The following is a 15,119-nucleotide window of genomic DNA, read 5'->3' as shown; positions in this document are numbered from 1 at the left end:
CTATATATATATATATATATATATATATATATATATATATATACCTCATAATACCTGTGTACTAGCCTCCTGCTGTAGTGCTTGTACAACTTTGCACTTTTCAATCAACTAACTTCCTGTTCAAAGACCATAAGTGTGTTGTGTTTAGAAATGATATCTTGTACAGGTTGTCTAACATTAAGAGCAATTCCAGTTGGCCAGAACAAAGACAAAGAAGTCACAACAACTGTTTGTATGTGAAATAACATCTTTTAATCCGATAGTTTAGCACCATGTTAACAACCACTTGGACCTCAAAACCTTTAATACAAGTTGAAAACTGTTAATAGTTCATTGTGGTTTAGATACCTTATCTGGCTTCATGTTGTACACTTTTTCCCACTCTCAGTTTTGTTACAATACGACAGTCTTCCTAACAACTGTGCGTAAAACTGCATTTTCCCTGTTGACAATTACAAACACTATATTAAAGCTACATTGCCACAGTAATCGTCCATAATCACGAGGTATGTATCATGGATTTGGTCCCCAGGCACTTTCCTAGTCTATCACAAAATACATGTGGTTACAAGAATAAATACATCCCAGCAAAAATAGACGAATAGATGAATAAGCTAGTTCACAGTTTGAAGTGCACATGTGAAAGGCTCCTGGCAGAACATAGAGAATCGCCATTGGTCTTCAACATTGGCATATTACCTACAATATATCACACTGTAAACTAGCTTATACATGTACTGCATTCTGCACCAGACTCTTGGCTTGCTCTGGTTTGAATGTACACGTATGTTTGTCATGTGTTCCTCTACTCCTTGCCGAGGCCACGGTCGAACATGTACACCCCCAGACCCGAGCCACAGCGTTTCAGGTTGGTGAGGTGATCACCTATGGTCTTGATGTTGTCCACTTGGGTATGGAGAAAAGTATCTGTAGAAAAAACAACAGAGAAAGGACAACTTGCTATTACAAGCTACATAACTAGAAAGTCTCTTTACAGAAAATCAGAGGTTAAGTTTGGAATTCATTATTGCCAATCCTGTTGTTCGGAAGACTACAGTGAGTTGGAAAAAACTGAACAGATGAGAGTAGCAGCTGAAATGTGGTGAAGATGAGAGGAGAAAGAGAGTCGAGAATAAATTGCTTTAAAAAAGTAGTCCAAGTTGGAAGGCAGCATCTAGTAGGCTTCAGGCGCAGCTGGAAAGAGTAGAACACCTGGAATAGATACTATGCCAGTGAGTTCATCCACCAAAGTGTACAATTTGAAGCAAACTGTACTCCTTTACCAGACCAACTCTCCTGAAACGTTATCTGTCTATTTGGCCAATTTCTACTCTTTGCAGATGCTTTTTTGTAGTCTGGTAGAGGCTGCTCTCTAATACTTGATACTTTAATGAGATATCCATTAGTTGCAAAAGTGACAGCAAGAGCAACTAATCTTCCTGGATTCCAGAACAGTTACACATAACAACAAACCAAACCAACAAACTGACCTTCAATGAAGTCTGAGGTATGTTCATCGCCGTGTTTGTGCGCCAGCTCGTACACGTCCAGCATGTTCTGGTTCAGCTTCTTCTCCAGGGCCAGCGCTGTCTCCAGCGCCTCCTGAGGACTGCCCCACGAGTCCTGCGGGGGTTTGGGGATGTCCATCAGCACAACGCGCCCTCCCCGCTGGGTCTGGTGCTGGTGCCACTGCAAGGTAATGTGAAATTTAACTATGTTTACCGAAGGAAAACATTGTTTTTGCTCTGTTTCCCCTTTTTAAACCAATAAGGTCAATGACCTGAACCAGATGTCTGTCACCATGGTAACTAGTGTTGTGTTACATGTACATCATGTTGCAATTTTATAGCATGAGGGATTTAGACTCCAGTCTGACCATATATACGAAAGTGTTTGAGTAAGAAGTAACAGATCAGACCATATGCCAAGGCAAACATTATGCATTTGCTTTGCAAATGTTACATTTCTAGTGTACAATATAGTCTTGTTGCCAACTCACTTTCTGCCCGAATTCCCTCTTCTGATCAGACAGTCCCTTGAAAAACTTATGCAGGCCAGGTAAGGCAATGTCATCCCTGTCAAAGTACACAGACAGGGACAGGTAGGTGTAGGAGGCTGCATTCTCCCTGTTGGCCTGCAAATAAATACAAAGAATGATAAAACTTTAACATCAACGACAATGAAGGTTAGACACCCAGGCAATGAGGTAAACAAGGAAATTGTTACTCGAATGACAATTTCCTTGAGGACGAAACATCAAATTCTGACTGTACACTGTCACATAAAAAATCATATGATCATGAGGCAACTGAGGCACTACATTCGGAAGTGATTAATCATTACTAGTAATTATCCTGATGAAGGAGACAGTGGTCATTGAAAATTTGATCTCTGTGAAACCCTTGTGTTGGAATAAAGTTGAACCTTAAGTTAAAATTCCAGCCCTATGCATCAACCAAGAGGGAGTGCCCTAACATAAACAAAGGTAGGGTCATAGGTAAACAAAATGAGTGGTTCATGTTTGAAGCTGTCCAATAGACAACCGATTAGTGAGAAAGTGTACACTGTAGTAAGACAAGCTAGCCCCACCTTTTACACACACATCCCTTGCCTTATTTGTTTACCTGAGCTATTCCCACCCTCTCCTTTCTAGCCAACTTGAAATTTGGTGTTGCATTGTTAGAATAAATCTAACTAATTCTAAGAATTAGTAAATCTAACTAATTCTAAGAATTAAATCAAACATTCTAAACTGTCAAGTATCAATAATTTTGCTCCAACTCCTTTTCTGACTAAATTGTGGCCGGCCGACTAGCTAGCCGTCTAAGGGGACCATCATGGGTTTCAAGGTTACTCAAGAGTAGAGTGGAGCAGAATAGAGTTGTTTGCCTTTTTAGTCGTCTTACTCTTAGACAAAAAATGTCGTCTTAGGTTTGTAACTCTGTAGTCGTACATCACTTGGTGCTGTTGCTTGTACACATGTAGTTGTCCAACCTCTGCTAAAAGTGTTTACTGGTGTCATCAGTAGTCTCTGGCAGATTATTCTTCCATCACAACATATCACATGTCAGACCACGGGACAGACCCTGAAGTTGACCTCATTCCTCGTGTGTATCTAAAGCAAACCAGATGGCTGGTCTCATTTGGAGGACATTCCAGTACCATAGACGGGGAAGTGTTCAAGTCACTTGTGAGACCCCTATCCATGATTCTACTCAACAACTCTATTGTTAAAGAATGGCACGCCCGCTCTACGTTCAATTACAAAGGCCTTCTTTTCCTCCACACATATTTTTTTCACCGAATGAAAAATACAGCTACATAAAATCCCCATCACTTTTTACCATATGGTCAGTGGGTAAAACAAATCTTTTGTGTATAATTTTTAGAACAACAAATATTTAGGACGGACAACAAGTTACCAACCGAAAGTTACCTGTGTGTTAACAGCGGCTTCCGTCTCTGCGTGGTAGTTCTGACGAATTTGAGATTCCTGAGACATCGTGGATGGATATGGGAGCTTAATTAAAGGCCAGAAGTCCGTGAGAATGGTGTGCGTTTGGAATAGATTGGATACCGCCGACTGCTCGCCACACAATCAATTTGATTCGCAACGTGGTCTAACCACTCGTGTTTAGGGGTGTATTTGCGCAATTTGCCTAGGATGTTACAAAACATTGTGCTGGAAATATTAATACATATCATCTTTAAGTTACTTCACATAACCTATCATGTGTTTATATGACTATATTGAGTAAAACGCTTATCACAAAGATGGATAAAAAGTTAACAGGTGTCTTCAAAAACATACCTCTGAAGTCAGTGGCCTGTTCCTTTCCCACTATGCCTCATTCAAAATGGAGGTCATGGTCCGTGTACGTGCGGAAGAGGTTCGATATTGATAAGTTTGCGTGCTTTCTGTGTCATATATTTGCAGAAGAATGATACCCAACGAGAGGAAACATCTGTACGTCCGGGATAACTACAGAAGTAACGGCGGTCCTGCGGAAAGGTGGCTGGAGCGGGCATAAATCCGTTGGTTCGGCGGTGGAAGCCGGGGTCTCTGAGCGCCCGTCCGGGAGGACGGAACGCCTTGATTCAATTAGGGATCAGTGACGCTTAACGTCGGCGTCTGTCTGGATGTTATCACGTCAACGTGATCTGTTTAAGGCCGTCTGAAGGCCAGAATTCCATCCCACGCTGTTAGGTAACGTGCCTCTTATCTAATTGCGATGACCGGACGCACATGTAGATATCTGCTCCAGAAAGTCGGCTAAAAGGAATTAGAGGGACGTGATCAGCTTGGATCCATTAGGAAGACTAAATCCTCAATCGATGTCGCTCGTGGACGTGGCGCCGTATTGAACAGGATTATAGCACAGACGGCACGCCATAACTCACGGGAACGGGAACCGACAGTCTGTCTGGCCGAGCGTTACGGTAATTATCGACGGCGAAATCCGATTTCACCCCCGGAGGGAGTTGGGGTACACGTACGGTGATGTCATGTCCATTTCATGCTGGCAGCATCACAAGAAGTACAAGAAGAGAACCTCCCTAGGATCCAGGGATCTATAGACTCCAAAACTTCGTGCCATCGAAAGTTAATTTGTGTTGGAACTACTAGTGGACGTCATTAAGACTGGATATTGACTGGGAATATTTCATAAGAGACCAGGCAACCTTCGGAGATTGTTCGCCCAGACGTGATGTCATATTTCTAGTGGAGTGTGATAAATCTATGGTAGGCACGAGACCTCGATAATGCAAACAAAAAATTTGTGTAGCACTCGCAGTCGTGCGTGAAAGACATACCATGAGCCTGAGAATGAAGCAGTTTCGTCGATTTTTCTCAGGATGGCGGGTTCGGAGGATGTGTGCTTTCTTCTTCCTTGTCATCTTCTTCTATTGCTTCATTTTCCAACCGTTTTCCTACAACCAGCTGACGGACACCACGTTCCTCGGAGAAGACAAATGCCCAGCGTGCTTTGGGACAGACCTCTGCGAAGAGTTTGAAAACGGCAAGATTTTATTCAAGTATTCCTCGCGACTGAGAATACTGGACATCTTCAACATCAAGAATGTGTACTTTGCAATGTACGAAGGGATGGATGTTGCCTTAAAGCGTCTTGGTCACAATTCGGAGTTCGATCAGTTGGACCGGTGGATCTGTGAGACTGGTAAGGAAGGCCCGCAATGCCACATCCCGTCAGTCACGTACTACTCCAACTTTTCTCGCGTGATTTACGAAGGGCTGTCCCCCAGGAGCATGGTGGACATGTCGGACATGGTGAGATGCCCGTCACAGAGGTTGATTGACAGGGTGCTGGAGAAATACGCGGAACATCTCGGGAAGGAGCCGGAAGAACTCTCCTACCAAGAAAAGCTTCACTTCCTGTCTACTCTGAAGTTTAACCCAGAACCGCTCATGTTACAGGTCTGTGTCCTCGTTTTTTTTTCCCGTATCAAGTATGCCACAGATGGTCACAGATTATGATTACAGTTAATAATTGGTTCAATGGGAAAAATGATTTTAGGATGGACAGTTGGTCCTCATACAGGCGTGGTCGCTAAGTATTTTGTTTTATGTTTTTATTTTTTCGCACATAGTATAGACATAATAATTTAAGATTAAAAGGGAAAGAAACACTGTGCAGAAGGGGGTAGGAAGCCTAGAAGGCTTTTATATAGAGCCTGCCTCTTTCATAATAGTTATCATGAAACTATTGTAATGATTAAGAAAGAATTGACGGTAAGTATGTTGGTTCAACAGTAGCTACTTGTATCTCAGTCAGTAAAAGCAATGACTCAGGTCTCATTCTTGATGTATGATATGATATGATCATATGATATGATATTATCATATGATATGATATGATATCATATCATATATAATATGTAAGTAAATTACTTTTTCCAGACTTTCCCCATCACCGAGGGCTGGCCGTTCCCGTTCTACTTCGGTGCCTGCGGTCGACTGACGGTCGTGCAAAAGTGTGAAAAAACTCTGGGCAGCTACTACAGCGCGTCCTGGCTGAAGAGAGTGGACCTGGCCCTCCAGATGATGAAGATAGCAGAAGATCTAACAAACAATGAGGCAGAATTTGCCCTGTACCTGACAGACCTGACGTATGACAATTTCGGAGTGACGAGCGATGGAAATCTGTTCATTATAGACGTGGAGAATGTTATTGTGGTGGACAAACAAAAGATAAAAACAGGTGAAGACAGACATTTTTTTTTTCATTTTTGTGACTGCTTCTAAGTTTTAATGCTAGTTTTAAGCTTTAAAGATATGCTAGAGTCTATTTCTCTTTCCATATGTTCATAGATTATGCAGACACTAATAGTGGTACTGTAGTGCACAAGGCAAGAAAGAAGTTGCATCATTTTCTGATCTACTGTTACATTTAATGGTGTCTTATTTATCATATTCATTTGTTTCCTTTCAGATAAACCTAAACACTGGGACGCGAGGTACCAGTCTGACTTTGATGATTGCCTGGGCATGTCCAGCTGTCTGTCATTTGACGTGTCCGCGCTGTGCAGATATCTCCACACCGATCACAACTACTACGCGGTTTGTCGGAACATGTTGTCTGACTACGCCTCCGAGCGAGGGAAGCCGGGAGGGTTCCTGCACAGCCCGCCGGAAACCGTGGTGCGCGAGGGAAGGTTACAGCAACTCCTGGAGGAGTGCGCCCGACCCGAGACTCCTTTCGGCAGGTTTGACGCTGCAAAGGAACTGATCGAGTTGTTGGGAAGCTACTTGAAGGAGAGGTAGTCAAAGATTTGTCAGGAGGATGACAGCTGAGACTGACAGTTTACCAGTTTTAACTTTTTATTAAATAGTCTTCATCAGAAATGACAAGAGATGTACCACACTTCCTTTTATATACTCTTCTATCACAGTCAGGTTGGGGTGCCCTGCCTGTTACTTAGATACTTGCAGGAGAGGTGATGGCTCAAATCAGGAAGGCCACCAAAGGCTGTTACTTAGCAATAATCATTCCCAGACCTTTAGGTGTCCATCTCTGTTTCTAAAGCTCTTTGGCCACACAGTTGTGCAAGCTAGCACTAAATCAGAGGGTTAGGCCACTGGTGAAAGGTCGCAATACAAGGACGGTTCAAACATGTTGGATGCAGAACTCTAGATCTATTGAGAAAGCTCAGTCTGTAATGTACACTAAACCATTACACCGACTCCAGACATTAAAACTCCCTAAGACAGATGCCAAGTTGCAAACGGAATCTCTTTTATAATGTTTTGTTTAGTTTTTAAGCAATTTATGATGCGTGTGGATGATTGATTGATGTCTTCCTCTTCCTTTACTTAAATTCAAAGGATAGATGTCAGAGTACTACAGGACTAAGAGAATCTAATAACTGAGATACCCCAAACCTATGCACATCCTGAGATTGTACAGGTCTCTAAAAGATCAGTGTTTTAAGTCAATGTCCCTTTAGAAAGGTGAATACGTTTGTGAATTTTGAATGCTAGTCTGTACATTGTTTCAAAAATGTATGTATCCATTTTATTGTGTATAGACAATTGACTTCAAGTCAGTTGTCAGAAGAACATGTATGTTTGTTTAAGACTTCTTCATAATGAAGATACATGTAATGCCACAAGACCCACAACATAGTGTGGGTAACTGGATTATAAAACTGAAATGATGACCCTGTAGCTATCGGAAGACTGCACAGTTTGAAAAGTTCAATGGTGTCTGCAATTGAGCCTGAGCATGGGCCTATGGGTTACTAAGAATGTAGACATATATACATTGTACTGATAATACAGTATTTTATGTGAGTAGGTTATAATTTCTGTCCCAAGCTGTACATAGTTGCATTTTATATATGTCAAGGGTTATGTTTGTGGCTCGTCCTATGAATTAAATTGAAGGAGAAAAATCACTGACGTGTAACAGAATAAACAAGTTATTTTGGATGTACATATTTCCGGGAATAAACCAGTTGTCTAAACAAACATGACCTCATTTGATACTTATGAACGATATATTCACGTAATGAAACGAGTTTGAACTGCAATTGCCAAGACAAGAAATTGGACTTACCCAAACTTTTGACTGCACAACTACAGTCTTTGTCAAGGAATGAGCAATCCACCCCTTTTGTGACGTCACGCAGATAACACAAGTGACTCCGTGAGGTTGCAGAAAGTCTGTGGCGCCCCCCGTCTCTGGGTAAGTCCAATTTCTTGTGTTGGCAATTGCAGTTTAAACTCGTTTCATAATGACTTCCATCAATACAGATGAACTGCAAATATAAGATACATTTACGTGACTGTGTGAAGGCCTAGAGCATTATTATTTAAGGTTACTGTTAACACCACCTGTAAAGGTATGGCTCACATGCTGGCCGAGGCGGGACACAGTTTATTTCTGAAGCCGTAAGTTGGGCCACTTTAAACTTTAAAAAGGTCGCTTCGTACGCAAAAAAAATGATAACTTGCGCACCGGGCTACTAGTATCTAGCGTCTCCAGTAATTCTCCCACCGAAAACATTTCTTGCACGGCTAGAGTGGGTATTGCGAACTCTGCTTGTTCCAAAAACGCACAAAACACTGAGCCGGATCCTTACATCTGCTTGGGGGTTATGCGTAACATAGTCTGGTTACCAAACCTAATTGCGGAGACTCGGCAGCAAAATTAGGATTGATAACCAGGCTAAGCCCATTTTAACAACAAATTTTATAGCAATACACATTTGCATACACCCATTACACTGGGACGCCTTATAGAAGAAAGACGGGTCACGTGATGCAGGGATCAAGGTACAATCACGACGGTAGGTTAACCCTATAACCTCCTTGGTTGACCTTGCTGGCAATATCCAAGGAATGTCCAAGCAGGTAGCTTTAAGACAGTACAAATTCGCTGCCGAAGCCTAGATTCTAACGGACTGATATATCAAAAGGTACTGAAGAAATTTCTCGCTCTCTACTGTTCCGCAGCGGGAGCTACTACCACTGTACTTCCGCTATTTCAGCAGACCGTAGGATCTAGGAACAAGCGTGAGTAGGACATGTTTCACCTTACATGTCGGTATAACTGCTGAGCGAAGCAACAGGCTTCACTAAGTTTTCAACAAGGACTTTAAAAATCTTTTGCTTTAAAAATTGGCGACTAGAAATACACCGCTTGACTTGACCTCTATACAATGACCCATTGTACACACCGTAGGCGAGGCGGTATTACTGTACACACTTCAGAGTGCCCTTTGTACCGTGATCGCTACCGTTAGCTCGTGGGTCATGTTGCTATTGCTATTGTTACACGACCAGGTGTGTATGAATGTGACGTTTATGTGAATTTGGCGGAGCAATTTCAGGAAATGTGAAATGATGTAATCACACATAAATGTGACTCATGAAATAGGAAGAAATAGACATCTTGGACACTAAACGCTTTTGTTTATATAACAGATAGCGCTATATGTCCTTGCCCTATTTAACTTGCTGTACACTATAAAGATGACTTTTGTCTGACCCCTTTTTCTGTCAATCGAAAATCTTTCTGCTCGATCCAGTTTTCAGATTGCAGTTCTTGAATTTTAGACAGATTTGACCATAAAACTTTTCCACTTTTTTCTACAATAACATTATTCTATCCTCAGTTTTCCGTCAATTTCGCATTTATGTCAGATTTACCCACCTGTTATATTTGTAGGTTTGAGTTGTAGGTTATGTTTCTCGCTCTCGTGCGTTTTCGGTCAGACAAAAATCAGCATGCGCGCAGATATTCAAATGATCAAGTTCATGTTTTTGAATGCTTTTAATTAAAAATTATCTATTTTAATTTTCTTGATATTCAGAAGCATGATGCAAGAGGTCTTCCAGCGTCTCTTGCTGATTGTGACCTTGACCTTGTTGGCTCCAATCTCGCCAGCTGAGCCACAAGAGCGCGGTTTCAAGGTCACCCAGTCCACAGACGGGTCAAGTTTGAAGGTCACGTTCGACGGCCTGACCATCATGCACCACGATAGGGAACATCCCGCCATTTCCGTGGGGTCAGGGGTCACGACGTTTAAAGAGACCTACGGAAACTTCTTGATAACAGACAACATTCTGGAAAAGGTGGACCTAGTGGACGTGCAAGTTGCACAGAAAGGGAAGAATAAACATGTTTTGACTTTTGCAAGAGGAGGAACATACAAGGTTGGTACGCCTCATGTCCCGAATGTAAATTTTTTAATGATTCTAATCCTTAAAAAGCCTCATGGCAAAAACAAACGGACATGAACGAGGAAAATTTTATCACTTTTTTTCGAATCCCCTCTCACAAACAGCCCTGGTGCTCAACCTATGAATTAAAGGAAATGAATAAGCTTTGGAATGAACTGTTATACAATGAGATTAAGTAAAGTATGGCCAACCGAAATCAAGTTTCTAACATTTCTGCCGTAGATATAGATAGCAATGGGGGAAAACCGGCTTTAATTTTTTTTGTACCTTTCTTGCCAGACGGAAGTGACGTTGTCGTACGATGAGCAAAAGGGCCTTGACCACGTGATCACCTTGTCCTCCCTCCCGAAGGGAGTGAACCGGACCTGGGTCCGACTGTACGCCGAGAGGGACGAGCATGTCTATGGAGGTAGGCTGCAGTAGACTGTACGAAGGCCCACAACGACACTGCGCGACACCCCTTCCAAAGCTTTCTCCGGGCTTTGGAAGAGAGGTGTCGCGCAGTGTCGTAGTGGGCCTTCGTAGGTCGTACTGTTGAATAAAAACTTATAACACAAACATTTCATCTTGAGTCTTGAGACTTTGGATATAAACTTGTGCTTTTAAGGTAAAGAAGAGCATATTGTAAGTGAGTGATATTTTTATTACCATTTACACAAAGGACAACGATAATGTGACGTACACACAAGTTACGTACTCATTTGAATAATCAAAGACAAACTTTTATAATACGTCAGTCATATATAAAGGTTAACATATTTGGCGAAGGTTATGTCCTGGACACTGAATGAGGTCGTGGAACGCTAGTTCAGCTTGTAGTACGCTTTCTGTACAGGTGGTGAGCAGTTTTCTCACTTTGACCTGCGGGGCCGGAGTTTCCCGATGTGGGTGCGGGAGCAGGGTGTGGGGCGGCAGAGGTGGGACTGGGTGACGCACGTGGTGGACCAGGTACACGGGGGAGGCGGCGGGGACTACCACACTACCTACTGGCCGCAGCCTACCGTCGTGTCATCAAGGCGGTAATGAAGTAGCTTTAGTTGTTTTGAACATTTCATTTCTTGTTTATGAACCTTTTATGTACTGAAAAACAGGTCACGGACCTGAGTGTGATCTACTGTCAAAACAAAATTTATGAAATGAAATGAAAATTCAGGCGGACGCAGGTATTTCCAACGAGAGATAAAACGTAAACCTAACTGACCCCGACCAGTACTTGGCGGTTAAACTGTACTGAAATCCTACCTTTAAGGACACCTTAAAGCATGCATAAAGGTACGCGCAAATGAATAAACGGAATCTTTACGGATGCTTAAGGGAATCTTTACGGAATCTTTTGATCCTTGAGGGTATGGATTTTGTGTTATTACCTCTGGGAACGGAGTTTTTATTTTCGGTCCCTAGTTACTTGAGTATAGTACAGTAGACAAGACAACAATAGTCCTAGCCTAGTTCAATAGTTGTCCCGGTTTGTTCGCCATAGATACTTCTGTCATTTCACCACAACCAACTACATGGTCATGGACTTCGGTCACCCGGATCATCATGAGATCCAGATCTGGGGGGATCCCGGTCAGATCGTCTTAGACAGCGGCCGCGACTTCTTCGACGTGTCCAAGAAGCTGAGCGGCGTTCTGGGGCGGCAGCCGCCGTTACCGGAGTGGGTGTACAGCGGCGCGATCCTCGGCGTGCAGGGAGGGACGGAGACCGTGTTGGGGCATCTCCGGCAAGCCGAGCAGAACGGAGTCAAAGTCAGCGCGCTGTGGATACAGGACTGGGTGGGGAGGTACCACACGTACCTGGGGAAGCGCCTTTACTGGGACTGGGCATGGGACAAGGCTCACTACCCGGGACTCGACAAAGTCATCAAGGAGTATAAGTCGAAAGGCGTGCGGTTTTTAGCATACATAAATCCTCATGTCATCACAGAAGGCCCGATGTTTAAGGAGGCTAACTTAAAAGGATACTTAGTGAGAAACTCAAGCGGCCAGAGTTACTTGCAGGACTTTGGCGGCTTCTACTGCGGAACTGTCGACCTGACGAACCCGGAGGCGTACGGGTGGTTCAAGGGCGTTTTGAAGAGGAACATGGTTGACCTTGGGTTTGCCGGGTGGATGGCAGACTTTGGAGAGTATCTTGCCACAGACATGGTGTACCATAGCGGGGAGCCAGCCGAGACTGTTCATAACCTGTACCCTGTACTGTGGGCAAGGTAAGACGAAACTCGGGTCACAAGAAACAGGTTTCTTTTATACTAGTAACAGGCCTCGTGGCTGAACTTTGTATTTTAAGTGTACATAGGTGCTGTTTTCTGGTTGTATCTCAGATTTCTGATTGTACCATACTAGATGTGTTTCTTCTTCACAAAACATGTTTCTGGTAAATACATCTGATACGTGTACCAGCTTATCTACCGTATTGTAGCTTCGGTCTGCTCCTTCGATCTCTTTCCTTGCCAAGTGTTAGATCTCCATGATCTGCGTAGAGGCCATTGGAAGAGCCGGAGCTAAAATAGTATGGATCACAAGCTACATCGATACAGAAAATGAAGATTTTTTTCCTGGCAGGTTAAACAGGGAAGTGGTTGAAGAGGCGGGAAAACTTGACGAAATCACCATCTGGATGCGGGCAGGCTACTCTGGGAGCGAGAACTACACCCTGCTGGCCTGGGCAGGAGACCAGACCGTCGACGCCCGTATCCACGACGGCCTCGCTTCGGTCATCCCTGCCGCCCTCTCATTGGCTGTTTCGGGTTTCGGACTGCACCACTATGATATAGGAGGGTACATCACCCTGCCTACGATTTACAGAACGGAGGAGGTTCTGCTGAGGTACGCGGAGGCGGCTGTGTTCACCCCCGTGATGAGGACACATGAGGGCAACAGACCGGACGACAGTTGGCAGGTACCTTCGTTTTGTCAAAACTTGCGTCCTGTCATCCAAATAGCCATCATCAATATTGACCTAGCTTTGGGTTAGCGTTGTTGGCTTAAGATCTACGTCAAGTTGTAACTCTAGCAGGTCCTAAATGTTGTGCCCTTGGAAAATTTAAAGGCATGCACTTGCAACAATTTCCTCACTCGACTCAGGTGAAAGTGAGCACCTACCGTTCAAGGGACGCCCTCTCGGATAGGACGCGAAGCCAGCGGTCCTGTGTTTGAGGAGAATCACACCTCGAGCACGTTAAAGATCCCTCCGCACTTTGTTGTCTTTTACTTTCTTTCATCCTGGACTGACAAATCCACATGCTGTATAGATATCATTATTTACCCTGTACCTGTAACTGTCATTCATATTAGTTTATTAATTTCAATTGTTTTAGTGAAATATGGACCGGTCCTTAATGTAGCAACTAGCTATAGTTTTTCGTCACTGTGTTTTGTTCTTGTTATGTATAAACACAGGTTTTTAGTTCGACCGACACCTCCCGGCAGTTCGGACGGCTGACCCGACTGTACGTGCACCTGGCCGGCTACACCAGACAGCTGGTGGCGGAGAACAGCATGACGGGAGTTCCCGTGCAGAGACCGCTGTTCTATCACTACCCAGCCGACCCACGCGCCTACTCCGAGCAGTATCAGTACATGTACGGGCCGGACTTACTGGTGGCCCCAGTGTACCACGAAGGTGGGTTCGGTTGGGCAGGAAAAAGTACCTCAAGCCTAAGGTTTACACCTTATTTCCTCCTGTGCGTGGCTACAGGCACACAGGCAGATAGGCCATTTCTCAAGGATAGTTTTCATGTTTTAAACAAAGATAATTTTCACTTTGTGCCCGTTTTCCTTTCTCAGAGGTGGACACCTGGGACGTGTACCTGCCAGGTGAGACGGAGACGTGGGTACACCTGTGGACAGGTGTGTCATACGCAGGTGGACAGGTGGTGAGCGTCAGTGCACCTGTAGGAGAACCGCCTGTCTTCTACCGAGCTGCGTCAACATGGGTGAACGTCTTCAGAAAAATCCCAACAGGTAACCGGGCTATATTTTACACCCTCTTCGGGATTGTGATGTCACGGGTTCGATTCTTGGCCGAACTGTTCCAGAAATTATGCTTTATAATTTTATCTTTTGCGAAGTAAAAAAAGACGGATAAAAATGTTTTCCCGTCAACACTTCCAGATTTCCCCCGTCTGCCTGACGTCCCGCCGGCCGGCTCACGCTGGGGTCTCCTGTGGCACCTGCGGGCTGCTGCCGTCCTCCTGGCGGCTGTTCTGGGGTCCTTCCTGGCCTGTTCCTGCGTGCTTTACCGCAGCAGGAAGAGAAAAACAGCGTAATCACGCTGTCAACGGTGGATGGAATTTCCTAATCGCAAGAAGGCCGCCGAAATTTCAAAATCGCATGAGCCCTGCGAATTTGTTGCCCGAAAATCAAAACTATCATTGGTCGGGTCTCGGTGATATGTGAATTCGATCATCAGCCGATCTCTAAAAATCGCACATGTGACTGAGAGGACACCGACTGTACTACTGCAGAAAATACTACAGACCCGTCTGGTTCGCTATTTTATCTCCGTACGTAACGTTATGCTTAATTCACGGAAGCTGACCGTTTTTAGCAAAGAAATTAAGACTTTCGTCACTAAATGGAAATAAATTGATATAATGTTAGATGATGAAAGTTCTTTTATGATGAATATTATTATGGTAAAGTATATACAATGATGATATTGTTAAATGACGACTAAACTGTAAAATTTCACTCTTTTCGAGTACGGGTATTGGGATATCGTGAATGACAGCAACTTTTGATTATTGAGAAAGTTGGAGAGATTAGTTTTGCTTCCTTTTACAGTGTAAATTGTTTTTTTATCTATGTGTGGAAGGTGTTTAGCACTAATCTCCAAGCAGATCTTTTGGTGGGGGTAAGACAGTATCAAATTAGCCAGTCTGTATCCATTTCCCCACCCATTTCCCCAC

General features: G+C 43.7%; 3 protein-coding genes across 3 annotated transcripts in view; 2 read left to right on the top strand and 1 right to left on the bottom strand.

The window, feature by feature from the left end:
- Positions 1 to 241: 241 nt before the first annotated feature.
- LOC109487076 (soma ferritin-like) lies at positions 242 to 3,641 on the bottom strand. Its single transcript, XM_019791036.1, has 4 exons — positions 3,437 to 3,641; positions 2,000 to 2,134; positions 1,491 to 1,689; positions 242 to 927 (listed from the first exon to the last, which is right to left on the bottom strand). The coding sequence occupies exons 1-4, from the start codon at positions 3,500 to 3,502 to the stop codon at positions 806 to 808; spliced, it is 522 nt and encodes a 173-aa protein (XP_019646595.1). The 5' UTR covers positions 3,503 to 3,641; the 3' UTR covers positions 242 to 805.
- A 188-nt stretch (positions 3,642 to 3,829) lies between these two features.
- LOC109487070 (deleted in autism protein 1 homolog) lies at positions 3,830 to 7,961 on the top strand. Its single transcript, XM_019791021.1, has 3 exons — positions 3,830 to 5,437; positions 5,921 to 6,221; positions 6,453 to 7,961. Exons 1-3 carry the CDS (start codon positions 4,817 to 4,819, stop codon positions 6,782 to 6,784), a joined length of 1,254 nt encoding a protein of 417 aa, XP_019646580.1. The 5' UTR covers positions 3,830 to 4,816; the 3' UTR covers positions 6,785 to 7,961.
- Positions 7,962 to 8,868: 907 nt separating this feature from the next.
- The window catches only part of LOC109487014 (sulfoquinovosidase-like), a 14,995-nt gene continuing 8,744 nt past the window's right edge, over positions 8,869 to 15,119 (top strand). The window contains exons 1-9 of the mRNA XM_019790931.1: positions 8,869 to 9,037; positions 9,838 to 10,180; positions 10,487 to 10,616; positions 11,043 to 11,226; positions 11,688 to 12,416; positions 12,772 to 13,108; positions 13,609 to 13,831; positions 13,996 to 14,172; positions 14,323 to 14,473. Of these exons, the coding sequence (XP_019646490.1) occupies positions 9,842 to 10,180; positions 10,487 to 10,616; positions 11,043 to 11,226; positions 11,688 to 12,416; positions 12,772 to 13,108; positions 13,609 to 13,831; positions 13,996 to 14,172; positions 14,323 to 14,473 (2,270 nt within the window). The 5' untranslated portion in view covers positions 8,869 to 9,037; positions 9,838 to 9,841. The remainder of the gene's footprint in view (positions 9,038 to 9,837; positions 10,181 to 10,486; positions 10,617 to 11,042; positions 11,227 to 11,687; positions 12,417 to 12,771; positions 13,109 to 13,608; positions 13,832 to 13,995; positions 14,173 to 14,322; positions 14,474 to 15,119) is intronic.

The sequence above is a fragment of the Branchiostoma belcheri genome, unplaced genomic scaffold (genome assembly GCF_001625305.1).
Source record: "Branchiostoma belcheri isolate BF01 breed outbred unplaced genomic scaffold, Haploidv18h27 scaffold85, whole genome shotgun sequence".
Taxonomy (NCBI): domain Eukaryota; kingdom Metazoa; phylum Chordata; class Leptocardii; order Amphioxiformes; family Branchiostomatidae; genus Branchiostoma; species Branchiostoma belcheri.
This window is presented reverse-complemented; position numbering and strand designations above follow the sequence as displayed.

Coding starts and splice junctions, on each gene's coding strand:
- LOC109487070 (XM_019791021.1), top strand. CDS start 4,817: ATGAGCCTGAGAATGAAGCAGTTTCGTCGATTTTTCTCAGGATGGCGG. Junction 5,438..5,920: donor CAGAACCGCTCATGTTACAG/GTCTGTGTCCTC, acceptor TACTTTTTCCAG/ACTTTCCCCATCACCGAGGG. Junction 6,222..6,452: donor CAAACAAAAGATAAAAACAG/GTGAAGACAGAC, acceptor GTTTCCTTTCAG/ATAAACCTAAACACTGGGAC.
- LOC109487076 (XM_019791036.1), bottom strand. CDS start 3,502: ATGTCTCAGGAATCTCAAATTCGTCAGAACTACCACGCAGAGACGGAA. Junction 2,135..3,436: donor AAGCCGCTGTTAACACACAG/GTAACTTTCGGT, acceptor ATTTATTTGCAG/GCCAACAGGGAGAATGCAGC. Junction 1,690..1,999: donor AGAGGGAATTCGGGCAGAAA/GTGAGTTGGCAA, acceptor ATTACCTTGCAG/TGGCACCAGCACCAGACCCA.